The sequence below is a fragment of the Scyliorhinus torazame genome, chromosome 2, assembly GCF_047496885.1.
Source record: "Scyliorhinus torazame isolate Kashiwa2021f chromosome 2, sScyTor2.1, whole genome shotgun sequence".
Taxonomy (NCBI): Eukaryota; Metazoa; Chordata; class Chondrichthyes; order Carcharhiniformes; family Scyliorhinidae; genus Scyliorhinus; species Scyliorhinus torazame.
The window spans coordinates 258,366,766-258,393,520 of NC_092708.1; the positions used below are offsets into that span (position 1 = coordinate 258,366,766).

The following is a 26,755-nucleotide window of genomic DNA, read 5'->3' on the forward strand; positions in this document are numbered from 1 at the left end:
TCTGCACATCTTTGGACTGTGGGAGGAAACCGGAGCACCCGGAGGAAACCCATGCTGACACACGGGGAGAAAGTGCAAACTCCACACATCCACACAGACAGTCACCCGAGGTTGGGATTGAACCCGGATACTTGGCGTTGTGAGGCAGAGGTGCTAACCACTGTGCCCCGTGCCCCCGCAAATCTAGATTATCAAAGTTATTTTCTGGAAGAATCTAACCTTACCACCCAGCAAGACTGCCCCTCCGATCCTGCAGAACACGCTCTCATGTCTTCCTGCTTTAGCCCACCACACCCCTTGCACTTATTAGAATATTACCACTAAATCTCCAGGTCCTGCCTGATGACTCAAGAAGATTTGATTCCGCCAGAACATTTGTATAAAAACGTTTGTTGATCCCCAAGTCAGTTTCACAGCGCAGAAACCTTGGAGCAAGCGGTCAATTTAACCCCTCGCCAACAACCCCCCCCCCTCACCCCCAGCCCCTGGTCCTGCCAATCTCTGGTCCAAGTGAAGAGGTAATAGGTTCCTCGCTTGCTATTTTAACCAGAGGACTTTGGTAATCTCCAGTGAACTCTATAAAACTGGTTTCCATATGTACCACATTTAACTGGGTTCCAATTAATCTTCAGGAGCTGGCTCAGTCACATTTGGATTCATATAACTTGTGGAAACCAGTTCAGTCCCATTGAATTCTATATGATCCATTGGCTTCAATATAACCTACTGAATTGGCGTGGCCTCATTGGAATATCAGCATGCTCCGCCATGCCTACGGTTCAAATGTGTTTCTTTACCTCCATCTCTCTGGAACCTTTGAGGTGGACAACCACAGCATCTCCCTTCAAACGCCTCAACTCCATTATCCATCTGAGTGTAACTGTCCCCGTTTACATTCTACTTCTGTCCATCCAATTGTTACTGAAGTGTCTCTAGTGCGCACATATTTTCTCACCTTAATTACCTTGGATGTCTCTCAAAGATCAATCCTTGAAGGTCCCTTCCTCGTCCTCATCTACATACTGCCCCTTGTTTACATTGTAACAGCCTCTCGATCAACACTGAAAATACCCGGCTCTACAATTCAATCAACTCTATGTTGCCTCTTTCTGGGTTTCCTCACTGGAAGAGATCCATTTCTCTGGATTTACTTAACTAAACTCTGTTGGTATTTTCAAAACCTTGGTGAGGCCACTCCTTAATATTCTACACTCAAGCGAATTCAAGGCCAGTTTATGAAACCAGTTCCCATCATTTAATATCCTGGTAATACAACATCATGGTATTGTCAATTAAATCTTCTAAAGGCTTGCAACGCTAATGTGAGTGCAGGATCCCCCATCCTCTCCCAATGCCAAGTATCTGCTCTCTTCTCTGGATTCTTACTCTAGGCTTCTGGATCAATTGATCATGGGCCGGATTTTCCCAGTTGGGTTTCGATCCCGGTGTTGGGTTCAATTCCGGGCTGGATGTGGCCGTCGTGGCGGTTGGTTGCAATCTTCCTGGAGGCAGCTACTTAAGGAGCCAGGAAAACAGGAGGCCCAAAGAGACTCCACAGTGATGCCAGGCCAGGAGAGGAGGGTATCGCTGAGCCAGGAAAGAGACAACGAAGGCGCTCTTGCAGAGAAATCAACAAATAAAGAGGTCTGATTCTGGTAGAGCCATTGGGCTGGGGGGGAAAAACCTCTTCCCAAGATTAGAGATGGATGGAGTTGAAGCCTTTGACCCCTGCGGCCCCGTCATTGGGGCATGGAATCTCAATCTCTGATGGCCACCCAACCTGTAATGTCTCGGATGACCTGGCAGCCACCACGCACAGCAAGTGACCGCTGCAACGGCGGGAGAAATGGTGCAAAATCATCTCGAAGTGGGTCCACAATTACCTTAATCGGCTGCCTGCCTCCATGGAGTGGGCAGCTGACCCAGGCTGGGTGTCACATTCTATCAAACTTTTATGCAATCCCTATCACAAAGGTCTTCCTTGGGCACAGCAACAACAATCTGACCAACCTCTCGGAAAGGAGGGAAGTGTTCCCCAGGATGTAGAACGTGGGGAGAAAATAAACAGGGAAAAGGATTTCCTGCAGAGTTGACTTATCATGAACCGTGAATAGTTTGGGAGAGTAAATAAGGAGAAACTCTTTCAGTCAGCATAAAGGTGGATAACCAGAGGACACAGGTGGCTGATGATTAGCAAAGGAGCCAAAGGTGACCGAAGGAAATGTCTTATTATACAGCAGAGTTGCTGTGTTCTAGAATGCACTGCCTGAGAATGTGAAGGAAGCCGCTTCAATCCTAACTTCTAAAGGAGAAGTGGATGACTGTGTGAAGGGAGGTTTACAGGCCTGTGGGGAAAAGTAGCAGAATGGGATTATTTGGGGAGTTCTAGCAGAGAGCCAGTGCAGGCACGATGAGCCAAATAGTCACATTCCATGCTGTATCATTGCAGGAGAGGGGCAAAGTAGCAAGAAAGTTGGTGCATTCACACATTTACCTGACTTACCATCCTTAAAAAAAAAAGAATGCGGTTCAAAATTAGTGAAGAGCGCACTGGGTGAACCGAACCGTTCTGGTTGGGAGTTCTTTGTGTTCCTCCTTGCTCACCTTTTCAGCTAACAGCTCCCGAATCTTGCCTGCCTGCAGCCGAAACTTGAAGAGCTGGGACTCCAGTGTCATGCACCGCTTCTGCCAACTGAAGCCACCACTGCCATTCTCCGTCACTGTCTCCATGGTAACTAGCTCTCACCAGTGGTGAGATGCACGTCCTCGAGGTTCTTCAATCCTGCAAACAAAGCACCCGTTAAAACCAGCGCCTGAATGGAGATTACAATGACAACTGGAGTTTATTCCTTGTTACGAGAGAAAGGAAAGATAGAAAGAGCCTCAGTTCAATCTGAATGACGACAGCCCCCTTCCTGTGGCACTCCCTCAGCTGCACTGAAGCACCAGTCTGACTTTATGTTCAAGTCACCGAGTTGGGACAAGAAACCACATCCGTTGAGATTCTCTTTTCCCACTGGCAGCGCACCACTGCCCGTGGGTTTCCCGGCGGTGTGGGGTGGCTTCAATGGGAAATCCCACTGACAAGCAGCAGGAAACGAAATGCCGCCGGCAGCAAGCAGTGAGCCACCAAGAAACACGCGGCGTGAGGATCGGAGTATCCAATTATGTTTTTCCAATTAAGGGGCAATTAGCATGGCCAATTGCACATCTTTTTGGGTTGTGGGGGTAAGACCCACGCAGACACAGGGAGAATGTGCAAACTCCACACGGACAGTCACCCGGGGCCGGGATTGAACCCGGCTCCTCGGTGCCGTGAGGCAGCAGTGCTAACCACTGCGCCACCTTGCTGCCCTACCAGCCCCATAACCTTCCAATTCAGAGGTGAGAATGCTATTCATAATAATCTTTATTTATAATCTTTATTCGTCTCACAAGTAGGCGTACATTAACACTGCAATGGAGTTACTGAAGGAGAATTCAGAATATCCATTTTGCCTAACAAGCACGTCTTTCGGGACTTGTGGGAGGAAACTAGAGTGTCCGGAGGACACGGGAAGAATATGCCGACTCCGCACAGACAGTGACCCAAGTTGGGAATCAAACCGGGGTCCCAGGTGCTGTGAAGCAACAGTGCTAACCACTGTGCAACCGCGCCGCTATTCACTGACTGACATCTAACAAGAATGGAAAGGAGTGCCCGGGGAGCCTCAGTGGCTACAATGGACCATGTACTGTGCCACTCGGTCATGTACACCAGCCAGGGGCAACAAGCAAAAGCCGGTACGTTGACAAATTTTAGCCACATAGATAGTTTGAGGTTCTACAGCTTACCTCAGCATCCTGAGAACAATCAGTCAAGAGTTTATAAAATCACAAAAATACACCGAACACACAGCAGAGAAGCAGGTAATTTGGTCCAATCAGTCCTCCCGTCTTTCCTCATCCAATTACCAGCTTAACCCCTATTCCCTTTTCCCCACAATGCTCATCTAACTTCCTCTTAAATGCATCAATGTCCTTTATCTCAACCACTCCCTGTCGTCACGTGTTCCACATTCTCAACACTCTTTGGGTAAAGAAGTTTCTTTTGAAGTCCCTGTCGGATTTCTTGGTGATTTCGATGGCCTTCAGTTATGCTCTTCCTCACAAGAGGAAACATTCCATCTGGGCGCGATCTACCGGCCTCGATCTCCCGGCACCGGAACGCGAGGCGGCCGGTAGATCCCAGGTGAGGTCTCCCCAGATATTCCCGACAGCCATTATGCCTCACTAGATCTAACCAGATCTCGCGAGATGTTGTGTGGGCAGGATCCAGTCTCACCACTTCACCATGCTGACGCTGGACCGAACGGTCACCTGGTATCTATTGGCCTCGCTGAGGAGTCCCCTATCAGGTGCAGTTCAGTACTAGTCCCCACAATGGGGACCAGGCGGTGCGATGCATGGGGGGTTTCCAAGGCGATCGGAGGCCCCCGGGTGGTCGGCCTCCAGGCAGGGTGGCACCCTGGTGGCACGTTGGCAGCACCACCTAGGTGCCAGCCTGGCACTGCCAGGATGCCCAAGTGGCACTGCCAGGTTTCAGGAGCACTGCCAAGGTGCCAGGCTGGAATTTTGCCCGTACCGGGGGTACACTGCATGCTTGAGGTGGGGTGCAGGCAAGATCGATGACCCCTTTATAGGTGGGGCATTGGGGGATGTCTAGGGGTTGCATCAGGGGGGGGGGGAGGGGATGGGAGTCACGAGATGGGGGGCGCCCATTTAAAAATAGGGTCCCGATCTCTTTCTGCACGTCGGAGCTCCACCTGCCGGATCAGTGCAGGAAAGCAGGAAATGCCGCTAAGTTCAGCCTAGGGGAGGGGGACAGGTGAGAGGGTACAGGGAGGGATGGGGGACAGGGAGGGAAAGGGGGGCTTTCCCACCAGGGGGCTAAAAATAAACAGAGTGCCATTAGATAGCGGGGTCGAACCCGCTACAACAAGCCCCCGCTAATTCTGCCCAGAAAGGACTCTTTCCTTTTGGTTACATTGCACCCTCTGTGTCTACTCTATCAAAGCCTTTCATATATTTGAAGATCTCTATTGAGTCACCCGCTCAGCTCACTCTTTTCAAGAACTAGCCTGTTCATCTTGTACCTGGCGGTATAATGTCACAGCCGTTGCACCATCATTGTAAATCCTTTTTGTATCCTCTCCAATGCCTCTCTAGCCTTTTCTACTATGACTCTCAGAAGTGCATATTGAAAGTGTGATTTAAGCGAGGTTCAATACAAGTCGAGTACAATGTCTCCACCTTCCAGTTCGACCCCTCTAGAATAAACCATTGTGCTTGGTTTGTTTTTCGTTAAATGGTCTTAATCACCTGATTCCTTATTTTAGTGATTTATTTGTAATCCAAGATCTCTTTGTTCCCATACCTCTTTTAGCTTATTTTCAAAGTAGTCTGTGGCTCAATTATTTTTCTCACCAAAATGTACAATCTGACACTTGTCAGCGTTGAAATTCCGAACTCAAGTCTGCAAGTTTATTCATGTCTTGTAATTTGTTGGACTGATGAACACGGGGATGGATTCTCCGAGTCTCCGCGCCGAAATCGCGATCGGCGCGGGGGCGAAGAATGGGCATTTACACCGATATCCGGTCCCCAGAGAATCGCCACGAATCGCGGCCGCGCGGTCTACACAGCGATGGTAAGGGGCCATTGACAAAGGTCCCTGCAGTCCAGGAAAACTGGCTGAGTTCCCGACGGTGTGGTTCTAGTTTTGCCTGTCGGGAATGGCCGGCGGACTCAGTCCGTAACCGCCCTGGTGGGGGCGGGAGATCCTTCACCGGGGCAGCCTCACAGACGGCCAGGCGAGCGATCAGGCGGCACCGATCCGCAGCTGCGCGCGATCTCGGGGGGGGGGGGGGGGACCTACTTCGTTCATCATGGTCCGCGGTGTGAGTCCGCCATGTCGCACGGGTGCGCTTGCGCGGACTCCCGACCGGAAGTGCAGGGCCCCGTATCCGCAGCCTGGCTTCATAGAGATCGGGGTGTCAATTTTAACAAGGGCACAGTAAAGGCTTCCCCCCCCCCCCCCCTTCCCACCACCACCACCACCACCAACATCGCCGGCATCGGGGCTTCAGTGCCCAGCCTCCCTTCCCACCATCCTCGTCGGCAACAAATTCCCTCTTCCTCCCTCATAGGGTCATTGGTAGCAGGGCCCTCCAATGGGTTTCCCTTTTGGCCACTCCCCTTTCTTGCTGGCATCAGGCCATCCGACCAAAATGCCAGTACCAGCGCCGCCCGCCTGCCCTCCCCCCGCGCCCGCCTGCGCCCTCTCCCCTCCCCGCCGAGGTATGGACACCCCACTATGGGGTTGTCAAATCCCCCTTTCATGGTTCTCTCTTTCATAGCACCCCTTCATGTCCCACCCCCTTTCAGGCCCCACCATTGACAGTGCCTATCTGGCACTGCCAGGGTACCAGGGGCAGTGCCATGACACTGACCTGCTACATCTCCGACCACCTGGGGCTACAACGCCCTCCGAGCCCCCCCCCCCCCCCCCCCCACCCCCGACATGGGCATCACGTCTGATCTCCGGTGATGGAGGACAGTAGCGATTCCCCCCAGCTTCACGCTGCGTCGGCTGTGAGCGTGTGGGGGTGCCGGGGGGGGGGGGGGGGGGGGGGGATACCGGGAGCTGGGAAAATCAGCTTTCAAACAGTTCTGGCATATTTAATTAAATTATGATTTAAATATGCAGGGCTCGCTTTGGCAGCACATATACTAAAATTGGAACGATACAGAGAAGATTAGCATGGCCCCTGCGCAAGCATGACATGCAAATTCGTGAAGCGTTAAAAGAGATGATTTAAATATGCAGATCCGATCATTTCACAGTAAGGGTCTATAATTTTTAACAAGTCCATCTGTTCGTGGTCCCATTCCCATCACAGCTTTTCAACAATTTATGTGCCTGTAGAATATTTAATTACTTTTATGTTGTTTTAATTCCATAGTTTCTCCTTGCACTCCTTTCATTTAACCTCCCTCATAATTTCTGTACTCTTCTCTGTCCACATATTAGTGCCTGTCTCTTTCCCGACCCTCAATCTCTCCTTTGCATTTTTATGTAGTACCATTAGTATTTCGTTTGTTTTTGGATTTCTACTTTTCTTGGACTCGGACGTCCCATTTGCAATTCCTCAGGTAACTCAGCTGTGTGAGTCTGCATGCAGGAAGACCTGGGAAACATTCAGGCTTCGGCTGATAATCGCAAATTGTATTCGTGCCACACAAGTGGCCAGGCAATTACCAATTATGTCCACATCCCATGAATAAATAAATAAAACAAAACACTTACATTTTTCCCATAAGTGCTGTACATAATTGTTTGCCAATATTGCTGTCCAATTTGTTTTCCCACTTCCAATTCAGCCTCTCAAAAATGAGCTTCTTCCAATCTATAGCCTTGCTTTTCATCATGTCCTCTTCAATTATTATCCTAAACCATATTAAATTATGGTCACTATTACCTAGATTTCCAACTACTTGTACTACTGTTATCTGCCCTTGTACATTCCCCATTCTACAGTGTTCTTCTTTTGTTAGATTTCTTACAAATTGAATGAGAAAGGAATGTACATGTTGTAGAAACTCCATTCCCTTATCCCCTTTACGTGTGTCTTCTATCCAATTAATATCAGGATAGCTAAAATCCCACTTCATGGTTGCTGCCTGTTTTTAATTAATTTGCCTGATTCGTTTGTAGGTTACCTTTATTAGTGTGATTAATCTCATTTTGTCTATTATTTCCACCCACACAGCCACATCTCAGTAATCCCTCCTATATCTGGTTCCTCACACGTATTATCGTCTCCAGTTGCCCCCCACTTTATCACAGACACTGTGTGCAATGTTCCACACTTCAACCTATTTTTAATACAAGTTCCTCTCACTTTATTTTTAACCACTTTTTCCACTCTATTCCTTGGTCATTTATGCCCTTCCTTTGTTTAGGATATCCAATGCTCTCCCTTCCTGTTTTGTTTATATTTAGGCTTCTTTCACTTTTGTGTATGGTTCTCCTGTCTTGCTCATTTAAATCCTTTGCTCAATCCTATAATTTCTGACTTGAAAATTAATATGTGGAAAAAGATTGGGCTTGAATCCGATATGTTTCTGCACTTCAATTGCAGCCATCTAAGATGGCCACCTGCAAAGGACTATGTGAATTATGGCCAACCCAGGACTCAGACAGCGACACAGCCTGACCTGTAACCAGACCTGATCAAAACCCCTGCTCGTTTGCATTTTAATGGCCCATTCTCCCAGGACAATAGAACTCCAATCAAGCACCGGTACAGCTACAGCCACTCCCCTTACTCAGAAAGCACAACTGCCAAGGTCAATGACCGCTAAGGACCCTTTCGTGAGGGCCACGAAGAATCCAGCACGAGTTTCAAGGATACAAAGAAATAACATTTATTTACAATAACATATATATATATATATATATATGCTGCTTACTCCTTCCTGCTGGTTCCAACCTGGCCAGCTTTATTTATACAGGGAGTCTGCTAATGATTTCTCTGCCCCCCTCATTGGGGAAGCTCATACTCCCACCGGATTGTGGATTTGTCATTAGTCCCCAGCTAATGGTAAGCAGGCAGGTTATAACATCCGCCCCCCCCCCCCCCCCACAAAGTCCAAGGAATCCACCGACGATCCTGGTGAAGGAGGGCGTCGGACTTGTTTTGCTGCAGGCCGGACACCATTTGCACGAGGCGCTGGATCGGGCGGCGTGTAACGAGACGGAGACCGGCACTTCCGTGATGAACGCCGTGACGGTTGTACATCCACGGTCCGTGGGCCCGAGGATTCCCCCTCTGATGCGTCCTGTGTCTCCATCTCGGAGTCAGAGCCTGCTGCTTCCGTCATCTCGGCGTCTCTATCTCCGTGCGGTTCTGTAACGACCTGCACAGGCTTTGAGTGAGGCACCAGAGTACGATTGTGAGGACTACTTTCCATTGTCTCTGGTCTCTGCGGCGGTAGAAATTAGCTCCGGGGGCGGGGAATCCTTGGAAGGGATAGTCTTCTGGACCAAACGTGGTCTACATGTTTGCGCTGGAGAAGACCCTGGGCTTGCACCTGGCAAGATATAGGGCCCGTTTGGCGAAATATTCCGCCAGGGACCCACTGGGCACCACCGGCAAAATTGCGAACGAACACTGGGTCACCGGGCACAAACTGCCGAATCGGCCGATGCCGAGAAAATCCCTGTGCCTGCCGTTCTTGTGTGCGGCATACTTTGGCGCCAATGTCCGAGAAAACCATACTAAGGCGGGTGCGAAGTCTCCGGCCCATTAGGAGTTCTGCGGGAGCTACCCCAGTCACCGCATGGGGGGTGGTCCTATACGAAAACAAAAAGCGAGCCAGTCTCTTTTCCATTGACCCGAAAGACTGCTTCTTTAGGCCTTGTTTGAATGTCTGCACTGTCCGCTCCGCCAACCCATTTGAAGCCGGGTGGTAAGGGGCAGTGCGGATATGGCGTATGCCGTTCATCTTCATGAACCTCGCAAACACCTCACTGGTGAATGGAGTGCCATTACCCGTGACCAGCACCTCAGGGAGGCCATGTGTACTAAAAGACAAACGCATCTTCTCAATTGTTGCGCAGGACGTTGTGCCTAGCATATTATGCACCTCTAGCCATTTAGACTGGGCGTCGATTAATAAAAGGAACATGGATCCTTGAAAAGGGCCTGCAAAAAGGCCGCTCTGGCCATTCCCAGTAACCGGCCGGCGGAAGCTTCTGATGCTCCTGACAAACGGAGCAATTTTGGGCCACCTTCTCAATGTCGGTGTCGAGGCCTGGCCACCAGACATAACTCCGGGCCAACATTTTCATTTTGGTCACACCTGGATGCCCATTGTGCAAGTCTGCTAGTATCAGCTCCTGTCCTTTTTCCGGGACAATCACACGCGTCCCCCACAAGAGGATGCCGTCTTCCAGGCTGAATTCTGACAGCTTGGAGGAAAATGCCCGCAACTCGCCTGGGAGCTGTCTATGCTGCCCACCATACAGGACTATGTGCCGAACCTTTGACAGGACTGGCTCCGTCTGGGTCCACTCACGGATCTGTGATGCCGTGACAGGCAAGGTGTCCATAAAATTTAGGGTTACAATCACCTCACCGGTCGTGGGGGTCGACATGGGGCCGGTCGATAAAGGCAATCAGCTCAGTGCGTCGCCATTCGCTATCTGCGTACCTGGTTTGTGCTCCAGAGAATACTCATATGCAGCAAGCAACAAAGCCCAGCGCTGGATCTGTGCAGAAGCAATGGGCGGTATTGGCTTATCCTCTCTGAAAAGTCCCAGCAGAGGCTTATGATCAGTCACGATAGTGAAGTGGCGGCCATACACGTACTGGTGGAAGCGTTTCACCGCAAAAACCACTGCCAGGCCCTCCTTCTCGATCTGTGCGTACTTTTTCTCTGCTGCAGTAAATGTGCGGGAGGCGAAATCTATCGGCCACTCGGCCCCGTTCTCCATCTTGTGGGACAGGATGGCCCCAATACCATACGGGGATGCATCACATGTGACGAGCAAAGGCTTCCCAGGATCATAGTGGGTTAGTAACCCAGACGACAACAATTGTAGTTTTACCCGCCGGAAAGCGGTTTCTTGCGGCTGACCCTAAAACCAGGTGTGATTTTTCTTTAGCAGAAGATGCAACGGAGCCAGCGTAGTTGCCAGATTGGGGAGGAACTTCCCGTAATAGTTTACGAGGCTGAGAAAAGAACGAAGATGCGAAGTGTCAGTCGGGGCGGGGGCCTGTTGAATCGCGCGCACCTTCTCGGTGCAAACCTTCGCAGTCCACCCGATAACCCAGGTAGACTACTTCCTTTGCCTGAAAGACGCACTGTGTGCAACGTAAACGGACTCCTGTCTCCGAAAGGTGTCTAAGGACAGCCTCCAGATTTTCCAAATGTTCCTGCTCCGACGTCCCTGTGATCAAAACGTCATCTAAGTAGACAGCGACACGCGGTAAACCTCTCAAAATGCCCTCCATAATGCGTTGAAAAATAGCGGAGGCAGTGGATACTCCAAAAGGCAAACGAGTATATTCATACAGGCCCCGGTGTGTATTAATCGTTACATATGGTCGGGAGGAAGGGTTCAACTCCAACTGTAGGTAGGCGTCTACAGTGACTCATATCTAATTTTGTGAACGAGAGTCCGCCTGCAAGCTTCGCGTAGAGATCCTCTATGTGAGGCATTGGATATCGGTCGAGTCGGGAAGCCGTAGTCACTGTAAGTTTATAGTCGCCGTACAAGTGAACTGTGGCATCTGGCTTCATTACAGGTACAATTGGTGCTGCCCAGTCAGCGAAACGGACGGGCATGATAATACCCAAAGTTTCCAAACGAGTGAGCTCCCCTTCTACCTTCTCGAGCAAGGCGTAAGGCACGGGCGCGCCCGGAAATAGCACGGCGTGGCTCCTGGTTCGACTTGGATATGGGCTACGGCCCCTTCTATTTTCCCCAAGCCGGGCTGGAATACATCTGGGTATCGTACTAGCACCTCAGTCAACCCTCCAGAAACTGTTTGGAGGATGTGCTGCCACTGCAACCGCAAATGGCGCAACCAGTCCCGACCCAACAGGCTGGGCCCATGGCCGCGCACCACGATAAGTGGGAAACGCCTCACCTGGCGTCCATAAACAACAGGAGTCATCGTAATTCCTGCAATGTCCAATGGTTCCCCCGTGTAGGTGGCCAACCTGGCTTGTGTGTCGGTTAATGTAAGGGTCTTTTTACCCTGCTTTATGCGGTCGAATGTCCTCTGGGCGATCACCGCTGCGCCAGTGTCCAACTCCATCTCAAGCGGGTGACCATTGACCAGTACTGTCACCTTAATGGGGGCCACACAGGGAGCTGCCACACAATGCAGCTGCAGGCAGTCATCCTCCGTCTCTACGTCCTCAGGAGTAGTCGCCGCAGGTTCATCCACATGGAAGGTACGGCCGCTGGGCTGGTCCCAGTTTCAGTCGGAATGACAGCGCCTCTGGCGCCACCAGGACCGGCGTCCGCGACGGGGTCGGCGCCTACAAGTCTGACACGGACATGGCTCCTCATCAATTGGTTCTGGAGAAGGCTCCCTTCGGGGAGGAATGTCCGACGGCCACTGGCGTCGATCCGGACGTCGCCTCGCCCAAGGTACCGCAGGAGTGCGGGGGGACGTTTTCGGACGGAAGGGGTTAAGCCCCAAGGCATGCACTTCCATTCCCTGTAGCTCCTGTACTCCTCGCTCTGCGCTCTCTCGGGACAATACTATTTGAATGGCCTGTTGAAAAGTCAATGTTGGCTCAGCTAACAGCTTTCTCTGTGTGGCCGCATTGTTAATACCGCAAACCAAACGGTCGCGTAACATTTCTGACAAGGTCTCACCATAGTCACAGTACTCCACAATCCTGCGTAGCCTGGATAGAAAGTCGGCAAGGGATTCTCCAGTAGTCCTCTCAGCGGTATGAAACCAGTAACGCTGGACTATCGTGGACAGGGTTGGGTTAAAATGTTGCCCCACTAAATTCACAAGTTCATCAAACATTTTGGTGTCCGGCGCAGCTGCGTACGTAAGGCTCCTAATCACCCCAAACGTATGTGGGCCGCAGGCGGTGAGCAATATGACCACCTGGCGCCTGTTTTCGGTGATATTGTTTGCCCGGAAATAGTAATGCATCCGTTGTGCGTACTGGTTCCAGCTTTCCAGCGCAGCATCAAAAACATCCAAACGTCCGTACAGAGGCATGGTGTAATAGAAAACAACTTCCAACCTGTATCCAACAAAAATCCAGGGAGGTGGCTTCAGCAGTGTGGACATCTATTCACTTTAACCCTCGTCGCCAGTTTTGTGAGGGCCACGAAGAATCCAGCACGAGTTTCAAGGATACAAAGAAATAACATTTATTTACAATAACATTTATATATACAACAGCAACAGCAGCAGAAGCAGCAACCTCGCTTGCTGCTTACTCCTTCCTGCTGGTTCCAAACTGGCCAGCTTTATTTATACAGGGAGTCTGCTAATGATTTCTCCGCCCCTCTCATTGGGGAAGCTCATACTCCCACAGGATTGTGGGATTGTCATTAGTCCCCAGCCAATGGTAAGCAGGCAGGTTATAACAGACCCGCCCAGCCACCAAGGCACTCGCCCCTTTATTGGCCGAAATCGAAGAGAGTGATCAGAGCCCTGTCGAACTACTGGGTCCAAGGTTAAGGACCGCCCCAAAGAGTGTGAAATTCCAGAGGGATAAAAGAGAGCACAGCCATGGGTTCTGTCTCTTGTGGATCCGGCCTGTACCACCCAATTGCAGCAGGAACAGCCAGCTAAGTTCACGACCAACGATCGCTACCTGACGGATGAGCCCAGCAGAGACAGAACCACTTTCTTTGAATCAGCCAAGTGAAATCCAGATAAAGGCCTTATCCATTTGCACAGTGCCGGTCGCCCTGAAGTTAAGTATAGGTTATTGTAGCTGATAGGTGTAGATTAACTCGTAGTAGATATTGTGTTTGCATGTTGAGCTAACTCAATCCATCTTTTGAACTAACTAACTGGTTGTGGTCATTTGATCGATATAAGGGAAGGCTTGTGGTTCACTAAGATAAATAGAAATACCCACAGTATTGGCGATGCTGTTGGGACCGAAACAGAGCAACACAACCAACAATGAACACACCGTGGCCACTATCCCATGTGGAAACTTGAGGGAGTAAGGGCGGCAAGGTGGCGCAATGGTTAGCAGTGCTGCCTCACGGTGCTTAGGACCCAGGTTCTCCGGCCCCGGGACACTGGCCGTGTGGAGTTTGCATATTCTCCCCGTGTCTGCGTGGGTCTCGCCCCCACAATCTAAAAATGTGCAGGGTAGGTGAATTGGCCACCTTAATTGGAAAGTGCCCCTTAATTGGAAAAAAAAAATTGGGCACTTTAAAAAATGTATTTTAATAAAAGGAAACTTGAGGGACCATAGTAAGGAAACCTATGTAGCTGGTGTCAGCTTTGGGCAATGTCCTCTCCTCACATTCAGAAGGTCCTAGGTTCAAATCCCACTGCAGATATATTTTCTTAAAAACAATCTTGGGATATGTGCAAGGCCAGCGTTTCTTTTTATTGTTTCATGCGATGTGGGCATCCCGAGCAAGGCCAGCATGTGTTGCCCATCCCGGAATTCCCTTGAGACATCGGTGGTGAGCCACCTTCTTGATCCGCTGCGGTCCATTTGATGCCGGTGCACTCACACCGCTGAAGGGAGCTCCAGGATTTTGACCCAGTGACAGTGAAGGAATGGTGATAGAGTTCCAAGTCAGGATGGTGAGCTGCTTGGAGGGGAAGTTGCAGGTGGTGCACCTGATGTCCTTGCTCTTCTAGATGGTGGATGTTGCGATGTTTGGAAGGTGCTGTCGAGGAAGCTTTGACAAATTGTTACACTGCATTTTGTAGATGGTACCATCTGCTGCCACTGTGTCCAGATGGTGGAGGGAGTGAAGGTTTAAGCTGGGGAGATGGGGTATAAATATTGAGCATTCTAAATATTATTTCAATCTCATACTTTCAACTAGTTCTGATGATGTGCTTCCATTCAGGTGAAATATCAAGCAAAGGTTCTGTCTTCCCTCTCAGCTAGGTAAACATAAAAGGTCCTTTGGCACACCATGAAGAAGACTAGGTCAATGCTTAACCCTCAACTAAGATCACTCTTCCAGGCTAGCTCGTCATTATCACATGGCTGTTGGAGGAGACTTGATCTGCTGCTGGCGGGGGTGGGGAGGGGGGGGGGGGGGGGGTGGAGGGGAGTGAAAGAGAGACTTGCACTGCTGCTGTGGGGTGGTGGGGGGATACATGATCTGTGTAAAATGGCTGCCACGAACATGTCCCACATGTTTAGCCGCGCTCCCATAGGCAGCCATGCCTTCAGCTGTCTCGACCCCAGCATCTGGAATTCTCTCCAGAACCTTCTCCATCTCTCTATCCATTTCAGCGATTTTGGTTACCTCCTGCAAATGTCTCCTTTTTTGTCAATGTCAGATTTTGTTTGATAATGACACTGTGAGGAGCCTGGGGATGTTTTCCTCATTAGAAGGTGCTATATAAATGCAAGCTGTTGTATTTGCGTGGCACCTTGAACATGGTTCAAAGTCCCAAGGTGTTTCACAGGAATGTTCTCAGCTCTGCAAAGTGACATTTGGTCAGGTGATCATGAGATAGGCTTTACAGGTGGAGGGAGAGATAGAGAGATCGGGATGTTTCGGGAGGGAATTACAGATCTGAGGAAATGGACAACTAGAGGTGCTACTATCAAAAGTGAAGCAGTGAAAATGAGGGAAAGGTGTCTGAGGCTGGAGGAGTACAGATATTCCAAAATGTTGGGGGCCTGGAGGAGGTTAAAGAGAGAGGGACAGTGAGGCCATAGAGTGGGTGACACAAGGGCAAAGTGTTTTAATTGAGGCCAAATCAAAATGGCGAGTGGGCGGAAAGGGCACAGATGAGGCCTTTCCTGCTGTGGCAACGGGTGAACATATCTCCAGGGTTGGTCACACTTGAAGGATCCTCTGAGTAAATCTAGTAGGGGACTGGACAGATGAATCTGCTATTGTCATACAGACAGATTAGAAGAGTCAATTTCACATATAGGGGCTAAATTCACAAAGCCCTGACTTAACCAACCATCTCCAGCCATTGTCCCACAATTCAATGCTCACAGACCATATGTTAATTGGAATAATCGGCGCACAATGGATCGACTGTCTTTCTGCATGACAGACACATGAAGACAAGGTTCGGTAATCAAACACAGTCCAGCAGAGATAGGGGGGGGGCGGGGGAGCAAGAGAACAGATCTGCTCAGTGGCTGAGAGGCTGTCACGGTGCCAGAATTGCAGGTTGGGAGCTCAAGAGTCAAGAGAGACCCATCGCTAGGGACAAAATGACCAACATTCCGTGGACTTCCAAATGTACTCGGTGCTAATCATTTTCACCAAATGAATGGTGTAAAACTATGACTGAAAGTGATCATTTCAAAGCTCTGGAAAAGACAGGCCTGCTGCACATTTCCATCCAAACTCCCTGCCATGCGTTTTTACTGAATAGAAGGCTGCAACTTTTAATTTCTCGCAGTCCAGGTCCTGTCATATCACATAACATTCTTCAAGTAACATTCTTCAAGTAACAATGGCCATACCAAAGAACATGACAGCCTTTATCAGGAATTCAGTGTAATTCCCACTACCACCAGCCACCCTCTCCCCACCCTGAGGTCAGATCAGTCGTTATGCTAGGAGACGGCTTCACCTCCCAACATTAAACCCAGTCGATCGAAGAGTCAATGTCACAAAATATACAGCATGCAGAACGCTGCTCCAATCCACCTATCACCTCTGTGTTCGCTGTCCTGTACTGTCCATCAATGCCTCAAATTTTAAATGATCATCCTTGACATGTCTTAACTTGCAATATGTCATGAGCTGAAAGGGAAATGGGAAGAAGAGCTGGGGGAGGAGATTGAGGAGGGGCTGTGGGCGGATGCCCTAAGTCGGGTAAACTCATCGTCCTCATGTGCCAGGCTAAGCCTGATTCAATTTAAGGTGTTACACAGGGCGCATATGACTGGAGCACGGCTCAGTAAATTTTTGGGGGTAGAGGATAGGTGTGCGAGATGCTCGAGAAGCCCAGCGAATCACACCCACATGTTCTGGTCATGTCCGGCACTACAGGGGTTCTGGGTGGGGGTGACAAAGGTGCTTTCGAAAGTAGTGGGGGTCCAGGTCGAACCAAGCTGGGGGTTGGCTATATTTGGGGTTGCACAAGAGCCGGGAGTGCAGGAGGCGAGAGAGGCCGATGTTTTGGCCTTTGCGTCCCTATTAGCCCGGCGCAGGATACTGTTGATGTGGAAGGAAGCCAAGCCCCTGGGGGTGGAGACCTGGATAAATGACATGGCAGGGTTTATAAAGCTGGAACGGATTAAGTTCGTCCTAAGGGGATCGGCTCAAGGGTTCACCAGGCGGTGGCAACCGTTCGTCGAATACCTCACAGAAAGATAGAGGGAATGGAAAAGAAGAAGGCAGCAGCAGCAACCCCGGGGGGGGGGGGGGGGGGGGGAACCAGAAGGAGTCTCAGGGTTATTAATATATATGTATAATATGTATAGGTCGTTGCTATAAATAATTGTATATTGGACTGTTAAATCATATTTTTGGAGAGTGTTTATCTGAGACAAGGCAGTTGCCATCTAGTTTTAGTTTTCGTTTTTGTTATATATTATTTATTCTTTGTTTATAAAACAGGTCATTGTTACTTATACTGTTATATTATTGTGTGAAGGATACACAATGTACTGTGATGGTTGACCAAAAATTTTCAATAAAATATATTTTTTTAAAAACTTGCAATATGTCTCATTCTCCTATCACGGCACGGTGGCACAGTGGTTATCACCACTGCCTCACAGCTCCAAGGATCCAGGCTCAATTCCAGCCTTGGGTGTCTGTGTGGAGTTTGCACGTTCTCCCCTTGACTGCGTGGGTTTCCTTCGGGTGCTCCGGTTTCCTCCCACTGTACAAAGATGTACAGGTTAGGGGGATTTACCATGATCAATGCGCGGGGTTACAGGGATAGGGCGGCAAGTGCTCTTTCAGAGGGTCGGTACAGACGCGATGGGCCGGATGGCCTCATTCTGCACTGTAGGGATTCTATGGGCCCCTGAACTTACTGACCTAAATGGCTCCTCGTCAAACAAAGACTTTGTTTGAAAATTCACATCCTTGTTTCCAAATCCCTCCTTGGCCTCAACCCTCGCTATCTCGGTAATCTCATCCAACCCTAGAACCCCTCTTCAAACTTCTCATCCCTCCAATCTTCGCTGGGTACATGCTCCGATTTGAATTGCTGCACCATTGGCAGCCAAGCCTACTGCTTCCTGGGCCCCAAGCACTGGAATTTCCTCCCTAATTCTCTCCATCTCTCTCTCTCTCAAAACCTACCTGCCATAATATCTCCTCATGTGGCGCAGTGTCAATTGTTTTCTGATAACACTCTTATGAAGCACGTTGGGATTGGTTTTTTGCCTTAAAGGTGCTACATAATGCAAGTCATTGTTTTTGGCCAATGTATGTGCCGGAATAGATCCTCAGATTCCCCAAACCCCCGTTGTAACATAGGATTCACGGCAACCAATCCTTTTTTCACTCATTGTGCGTTTTCTGTTTCCATTTCACCTTTTCAATACTTGTAATGTTCCCGTTAGATACACTCTGCCACTGTGAGGAGGATCCAATCATCTTCAGTATTTGGGCCGTTTAGCAGCAAGACACTCATTTAAACAGGCCTCTGCAACCACATGGTGCTATCTGCTGTTTACCACCTTGGTGTATATATATTGGCCTTGACGGTCATTGGAGGTGAAGTTGGAGAGTCAACGTTTTTCTTTGCCCTTTCACCAGCCAGGAGATAGGGACTGTCAGGCAAAATCAAAGGATAGCGCTCACCTGTAAGATTGGTCGGGGGCTGGGGAAGAGAGAGAGGGGGGGAAAGCTGGAACAGAGATAGAGACAGAGGAAGGTAGAGGGACAAGTAGAGAGAGAGAGAGAACACATGTCCTTGGCAGCATCAAGCACAAACAAAATTCCAAGTTCCATGTGTAAGTTGAGGACACCGATATCCATCTCATCACCACGTCTCTCAACCCCAGCCCTGCCTCCCATTTGTCACCCTGCCCATCTGGCAGCCAGTACTGGATGAGCAGAAACCTTCTCCAGTTAAAACATTGGGAACAGCGGATCCATTGTCTGGGGTCAGCATCACAAACCCCAGTCCTTAAACGGTGACTCCATCCTCCTCCATTGTCTGACACTGAGCCAGATCATTCACATCTTGGGTGTCCTATCTGACCTCAAACCTCACTGCTTCCCTCTCTCTCCGTCTTGAAGATGTTCCTGAAGGCTACATCTTTGACCAAGAATTTGGTCACCTGCCCTAATGTCTCATTAAGAGGCTCAGTGTCAATTAGAACATAGAACATAGAACAATACAGTGCAGTACAGGCCCTTCGGCCCACGATGTTGCACCGAAACAAAAGCCATCTAACCTACACTATACCATTATCATCCATATGTTTATCCAATAAACTTTTAAATGCCCTCAATGTTGGCGAGTTCACTACTGTAGCAGGTAGGGCATTCCACGGCCTCACTACTCTTTGCGTAAAGAACCTACCTCTGACCTCTGTCCTATATCTATTACCCCTCAGTTTAAAGTTATGTCCCCTCGTGCCAGCCATTTCCATCCGCGGGAGAAGGCTCTCACTGTCCACCCTATCCAACCCCCTGATCATTTTGTATGCCTCTATTAAGTCTCCTCTTAACCTTCTTCTCTCCAACGAAAACAACCTCAAGTCCATCAGCCTTTCCTCATAAGATTTTCCCTCCATACCAGGCAACATCCTGGTAAATCTCCTCTGCACCCGCTCCAAAGCCTCCACGTCCTTCCTATAATGCGGTGACCAGAACTGTACGCAGTACTCCAAATGCGGCCGTACCAGAGTTCTGTACAGCTGCAACATGACCTCCTGACTCCGGAACTCAATCCCTCTACCAATAAAGGCCAACACTCCATAGGCCTTCTTCACCACCCTATCAACCTGGGTGGCAACTTTCAGGGATCTATGTACATGGACACCTAGATCCCTCTGCTCATCCACACTTCCAAGAACTTTACCATTAGCCAAATATTCCGCATTCCTGTTATTCCTTCCAAAGTGAATCACCTCACACTTCTCTACATTAAACTCCATTTGCCACCTCTCAGCCCAGCTCTGCAGCTTATCTATATCCCTCTGTAACCTGCTACTTCCTTCCACACTATCGACAACACCACCGACTTTAGTATCGTCTGCAAATTTACTCACCCACCCTTCTGCGCCTTCCTCTAGGTCATTGATAAAAATGACAAACAGCAACGGCCCCAGAACAGATCCTTGTGGTACTCCACTTGTGACTAAACTCCATTCTGAACATTTCCCATCAACCATCACCCTCTGTCTTCTTTCAGCTAGCCAATTTCTGATCCACATCTCTAAATCACCCTCAATCCCCAGCCTCCGTATTTTCTGCAATAGCCTACCGTGGGGAACCTTATCAAACGCTTTGCTGAAATCCATATACACCACATCAACTGCTCTACCCTCGTCTACCTGTTCAGTCACCTTCTCAAAGAACTCGATAAGGTTTGTAAGGCACGACCTACCCTTCACAAAGACATGCTGACTATCCCTGATCATATTATTCCTATCTAGATGATTATAAATCTTGTCTCTTATAATCCCCTCCAAGACTTTACCCACTACAGACGTGAGGCTCACCGGTCTATAGTTGCCGGGGTTGTCTCTGCTCCCCTTTTTGAACAAAGGGACCACATTTGCTGTCCTCCAGTCCTCTGGCACTATTCCTGTAGCCAATGATGACATAAAAATCAAAGCCAATGGTCCAGCAATCTCTTCCCTGGCCTCCCAGAGAATCCTAGGATACGCAGTAGCTGATCCTTGAACAAGCTCCACTTATCCAGTGTGTCCAACACTTGCAGCCTACTTCTCCACCTTATCCCCCCCAAGTCACGTCTAATGGCATCATAATTTCCCTTCCCCCAGCTATAACTCTTGCCCTGCGGTGTATACTTATCCCTTTCCATCCTTAACGTAAACGTCACCGAATTGTGGTCACTGTCCCCAAAGTGCTCACCTACCTCCAAATCCAACACCTGGCCTGGTTCATTACCCAAAACCAAATCCAATGTGGCCTCGCCTCTTGTTGGCCTGTCAACAAACTGTGTCAGGAAACCCTCCTGCACACACTGTACAAAAAATGACCCATCTAATGTACTCGAACTATATCTTTTCCAGTCAATATTTGGAAAGTTAAAGTCTCCCATAATAACTACCCTGTTACTTTCGCTCTTATCCAGGATCATCCTCGCCATCCTTTCCTCTACATCCCTAGAACTATTTGGAGGCCTATAGAAAACTCCCAACAGGGTGACCTCTCCTTTCCTGTTTCTAACCTCAGCCCATACTACCTCGGAAGATGAGTCCCCATCTAGCATCCTCTCCGCCACCGTAATACTGCTCTTGGCTAGCAGCGCCACACCTCCCCCTCTTTTGCCTCCTTCTCTGAGCTTACTAAAACACCTAAACCCCAGAACCTGCAACATCCATTCCTGTCGCTGCTCTATCCATGTCTCCGAAATGGCCAAAACATCGAAGTCCCAGGTACCAACCCATGCTGCCAGTTCCCCTACCTTATTTCGTATACTCCTGGCATTGAAGTAGACACACTTCAAACCACCTACCTGAACACTGGCCCCCTCCTGCGACGTCAAATCTGAGCTCCTGGCCTCTATACTCTCATTCTCCCTTACCCTAAAACTACAATCCAGGTTCCCATGCCCCTGCTGCATTAGTTTAAACCCCCCCAAAGAGCACTAACAAATCTCCCCCCCAGGATATTTGTGCCCCGCAGGTTCAGATGTAGACCATTCTGCTCCTGTGAAACACCTTGTGACTTTTGCTGCATTAAAAGGTGTTATATAAATGCAATTGTTGATGCTGCAGAGACAGAGAGAGACACGCAGTCAGCGAGAGAGCGGCAAATTGGGATAAAATAGAGAACGGTGGAGGCATGTACAGAGAAGATGGAGAGGCACAGAACGAGGGAGAGGTAGGAGATACATGTGCACAGGAAGAATGATAGGGGGAAGAAATGAAAAAGACCACAGGCTGGGATTTCTAGCCATTGGCAGCACTCCCCGCCTGCGGGTTTCCCAGCGGCATGGAGCATCTTCAATGGAAAATCCCATTGACAACGATGTGAACAGAGAATCGCACCACCACCGAATGGCGTGCCCCCTCTTATTGCCGAGGAGCACGCGGCTGGGGGTGAAAGAGTGGAGGAAAATGACAGGAAAGTTAATACTCTGTCTGGTCCATTCCAATTTATTAGATACATTTTAAGTGGGAAAAGACAGAGGACACATTAACACTGAATATCTGCACACCTTACACTGTTATACTGCAAAGCAGGAGATGCAATAACTAAAACACTCAGACGAAATTCTGATATGCGGTGTAATCACTGCTGATTCCACCCAAGTATGATGTTGTTGGTGGACTTTACCCAGCACACTTCAGTGGTGGGGAGTGAGGGGGCCATCAACCAAAAGACAATGGCTGAAATTTTCTGGCCCGTCCCACAGGCGGGATCTTCCAGTCCTGCCAATGGCAGACCCCCCCCACTGAGGGTCCCCTGGCAGACTCCCCACTGAAGGATCCCTAGCAGACCCCCCACTGAGGGATCCCTGCAGACCCCCACTGAGTGTGTGTGAGCTGCACTGCTGTTGATCTCTGCCATGAAGGACTATCTCGTAATCATTTGGTGAATTCAGAAGAATTATAAATGTTTTCAGTCTTGAATGTAAACCCTGATGTGCTCCTGTTAGGTGGTTTGTTAAGTCTTTTGGATGTTAAAAGAACAGCATACAGATTACTTAGTGTGGTATTCTTTGGGGGGGGTATTTGATTTACTGGTTGCTAAGATGTTTGTTTTAGAAAGGTTAACTTGAGTTCATAGAATAAACATTGTTTTATTTTAAAAACCACTGGTCCATTTTCTGCTGCACCACACCTGTAGAGTGGGCCGTGTGCTCCCCATACCACAATCTATTAAAAGTTGTGGGTCAGGTGAACTCCATGATACACTTTGGGATTCTCTAAACCCTGACCCATAACAATTCCCAGTGTGATGCTGACGGAGTGCTGTACTGTCAGAGGAGCTGTTATTCGGATGAGACGTTTGTCGTCCTCAGGTGGACGGCCACCACTTAGAAAAAGTGGTGACCACTTAGGGGCAGCACGGTGGCACAGTGGTTAGCACAGTTGCTTCACAGCTCCAGGGTCCCAGGTTCGATTCCCACTGTCTGTGCGGAGTCTGCACATTCTCCCCATGTCTGCATGGGTTTCTTCCGGGTGCTCCGGTTTCCTCCCACAGTCCAAAGATGTGCAGGTTAGGTGGATTGGCCATGATAAATTGCCCTTAGTATCCAAAAAGGTTAGGTGGGGTTACTGGGTTATGGGGATAGGGATGCGTGGGCTTAAGTAGGGTGCTCTTTCCAAGGGGCAGTGCAGACTCGATGGCCCAAATGGCCTCCTTCAGCACTGTAGGGATTCGATGATTTCTAAGAGCAGAGGAGTTCTCCCGAATGAAGAGCAGAGTATCAATGACAGATCAATCTATCATAAGCTGCACAGTGAGAGAGAGAGAGATCAGCCTGACAACACAACTCTTCAGCTACTGGAGAAAACTTTTACAATCAAGACAAGAATTTGCAGACTCAACCAGATTGGGACGTGGCACTGACTTCGAGGCACTTTGCTCTCTCTGCTGCTGTTTCCTACTAGGAACAGATGGAAAAGAGCTTGCAACGATATATTTCAACTCTGCGACCTTTGACCGGTTTCAGAGTGAAGTAAAATGCACACAAGGCAGCACCATGTGATGTTTTAATCTCCAACCAAACCGTGCTGCATCCCTTTGCGAGTGAACTTTGGGGTCAATATCTTTGACAGGGAGTAGCAAAGATATCTTTGAGTTCAGGGGAGCTTGTTGCACGGACAGTGATGATCCAGTTCTGCTCCCCACAGCCTGAGGTTCAGACCTTTGTTGATGGTAAAGGGTCCAGCTCATCAACTAGGCACTTCATCAAAGTGGCAAGGTGGTTTAGAGGTTAGCACTGCTGCCTCACAGCGCAAGGGTCCCAGGTTTGATTCTAACCTTGGGTAACTGCGTGGAGTTTGCACATTCTCCCCCTGTCCGTGTGCGTTTCCTCCAGGTAGTCCAGTTTCCTCCCACATGACAAAGATGTGCTGGTTAAGTGGATTGGCCATGCTAAATTGCTCCTTAGTGTCTAAAGGTTAGGTGGGTTTACAGGCATAGGGTGGAGGATTGGGCCTAGGTAGGGTGCACTTTTGGAGGATCAGTGCAGACTTGATGGGCCAAATGGCCTCCTTCTGCACTGCAGGGATTCTGTGAAGTGTAGCACAGTAAGATCCCACAAACAGCAAGGTGATAATGATCAGATAATCACTTTTAGTGATGTTAGTTAAGGGTTAAATATTTGCCCAGACAGCAGGGAGCATGCTCCTCCACGTTGCTGTGGGTCTGGAGTCACATGTAGGCCAGACCAGGTAAGAACGACAGATTTCCTTTCCTAAAGGACATCAGTGAACCAGATGTTTTTTTAGGACAATCAGTGGTAATTTCACCATTACTGTGACAAGCTTTTAATTTCAGGATTTAAAAAAATGAATCAATTGATATGTATTAATTAATTAAATTTAAATGCCACAGCTGTCATATGACCAGACGAACATATGGAATTCGAGCAAAATTAGGCCATTCGCCCCCTCGAGCCTACTCCACCACTCAATAGGATCGTGGCTGATCGGTTCGTGTTTTGAGCTCCACATTTCCATCTATCTCTGTTAACCTTTCCCTTGTCCAACAAGAGTCTTTCTACTTCCACCTGAAAATTAATGGAACCTCCTCAGAGTGACACTCCATAACGACTTACCTTCATTGGAATTCCAATGCCCCCGTCTCACCTGACCTTCCTCACTCAGGCCGGATGAGGCAGGGGCGGCCAAACAGCTCTGGGGCTCCAGAGGTGTCCAGTGTCGTGTCAGGCTAGGGGAAGTTAGCCCTTCTGGACAATACCCGGATAAACCCTTACATGTGAACTTTCAAGAGGGATTCCCCAGCGCATCATCGAGGTACCCTCCAAATGAGACGCTGGGGAGCCAGGAAGGTACAACCCATTCAATTACCCACACCCCCTTCTGAGGCAGCGAATTCCAAAGTCGCACAATCCTCAGAAAGAAATTTCTCCTCATCTTTGTTCTACAATTTTAAAACAGTCCTTAGTTCTGGACTCACCCACAAGAAGAAGCATCCTTTCAATGTCCACCTAGCCAAGATCATTCAGGATCTTGTATACTTCAATCAAGTCACCCCTCACCCTCCTAAACTCCAGTGGAGACGAACCCTGTCTGTCCAAACTTCCATCATAAGACAGCCCGCACATTCCAGGTCAGGTAAACTCCTCTGAACCACCTCCAATGTATTTACATCCTTTCTTAAATAAAGAGACCAAACCTGCACACAATATGCAAGATGCGGTTTCACTAATGCCCTAAGTAACTGAAACAGAACATCCAAACGTTGATTTTCAATTCCTCTCATAATAAAGGATAGCATTCCATTCCATGGTGGGATTGGAACTTGTGTCTCCAGAGTATTAGCCTGGACCTCTGGATTACTAGTCCAGGGACATTAACACGATGCAACCATCTCCCCAAAACATACGTTATGGTATAAATGCAAGGTGTTGTTGTTCGAAACCAGTGGTTGAAGGAAGATTGACATGTTGGCTCAAAGGCATGTGTTGAGTTGTGTTTTTTGTTGGCAGTGAGTTGAAGGACACGTTCTGTTTGCAAAGCCATTGTCCCATGGTTTTGCAGCACAACTCTCATCAAACAGCACCACTTTCATATCAATTTTAATTTAAAGCAATCTTTCTGTTAACCATAGCCCTGATTTCAACGTGGGATGGGTCATAGCATGATCATTGTCCCGTAGACCAGTGTTGGGCAACCTACGCCAGTGAGTGGCTGAATGATAATAATAATCTTTATTAGTGTCACAAGTATGCTTACATTAACACTGCAATGTAGTTACTGTGAAAATACCCCAGTTGCCATACTACGGCGCCTGTTCGGGTACACTGAGGGAGAATTCAGAATTTCCAATTCACCTCACAAGCATGTCTTTCAGGACTTGTGGGAGGAAACCGGAGCGCCCAGAGGAAACCCACGCAGACATGAGGAGAACGTGCAGACTCCGCATAGACAGTGACCCAAGCTGGGAATCGAACCTGGGACCCTGGAGTTGTGAAGCAACAGTGCCAACCACTGTTCTGAGTGGCCCTCCTTCATCTCAGTGGGCCACAAGATTGTAATCAGGCTTGTTCAATAACCATTACCCTATGAATACGATTCAATACATTTAATACACTGAATATTTCATTAAGAGTTATAGAAAATGCTTAATCATTCATATATTAGTAGAACTGTAATCAACAAGGGTTAGCAGTGCTGCCTCACAGTGCTAGGGACCTGATCTCAATTCCAGTTCCGGGTGACTGTGTGGAGTTTGCCTTCCTCCCAGTGTCTGCGTGGATTTCCTCTGGGTGCTATGGTTTCCTCCCACAATCCAAAGTTGTGCAGGTTAGGTGGATTGGCCATGATAAATTGCCCTTAGTGTCCAAGGATGTGCAGGTTCCAGGGATAGAGCGGGGAAGTGGGCCTAGTTTGGGTACTCTTTCAGAGGTTCAGTGTGGACTCGATGGGCGAAATGGCCTCTTCTGCAGTGTAGGGATTCTATGATTTCTATGAACTTGAAGTGGTAAAAACAAAATAAATATTTACGCTTGATTGGACACAGAGGGAGCGCATGGCACTCATGGTCAATGTTGTGAGCAATCAGCACACGTCTCACTTCACTTGCCCTTGCTTTACGTGCAAATCAGTCATACCGGTGGGGGAAAACCTACATGGATGGAAACCCAGTGGAATGTGAAAATCGCTTATTGTCACAAGTAGGCTTCAA

At 48.8% G+C, this 26,755-nt stretch overlaps 1 protein-coding gene and 1 non-coding gene across 4 annotated transcripts in view; one reads left to right on the forward strand and one right to left on the reverse strand.

The window, feature by feature from the left end:
- Positions 1 to 26,755, reverse strand: part of plekhh1 (pleckstrin homology domain containing, family H (with MyTH4 domain) member 1) — a 285,350-nt gene that overhangs the window by 255,979 nt on the left and 2,616 nt on the right. For 2 of the 3 annotated variants that reach the window (XR_011937303.1, XM_072486189.1), the window contains exon 2: positions 2,605 to 2,782. Coding sequence is in view for 2 of the 3 variants with exons in the window: in XM_072486189.1 (XP_072342290.1) it covers positions 2,605 to 2,730 (126 nt within the window). In the remaining variant the exon portion in view is untranslated. Of the gene's footprint in view, positions 1 to 2,503; positions 2,582 to 2,604; positions 2,783 to 26,755 lie in introns of those variants that run through there. The other variant, XM_072486190.1, reaches the window with a different exon arrangement.
- On the forward strand, positions 6,748 to 6,854 carry LOC140408127 (U6 spliceosomal RNA). The gene has a single exon (XR_011940044.1). It is a non-coding gene; the product is annotated as a U6 spliceosomal RNA (small nuclear RNA).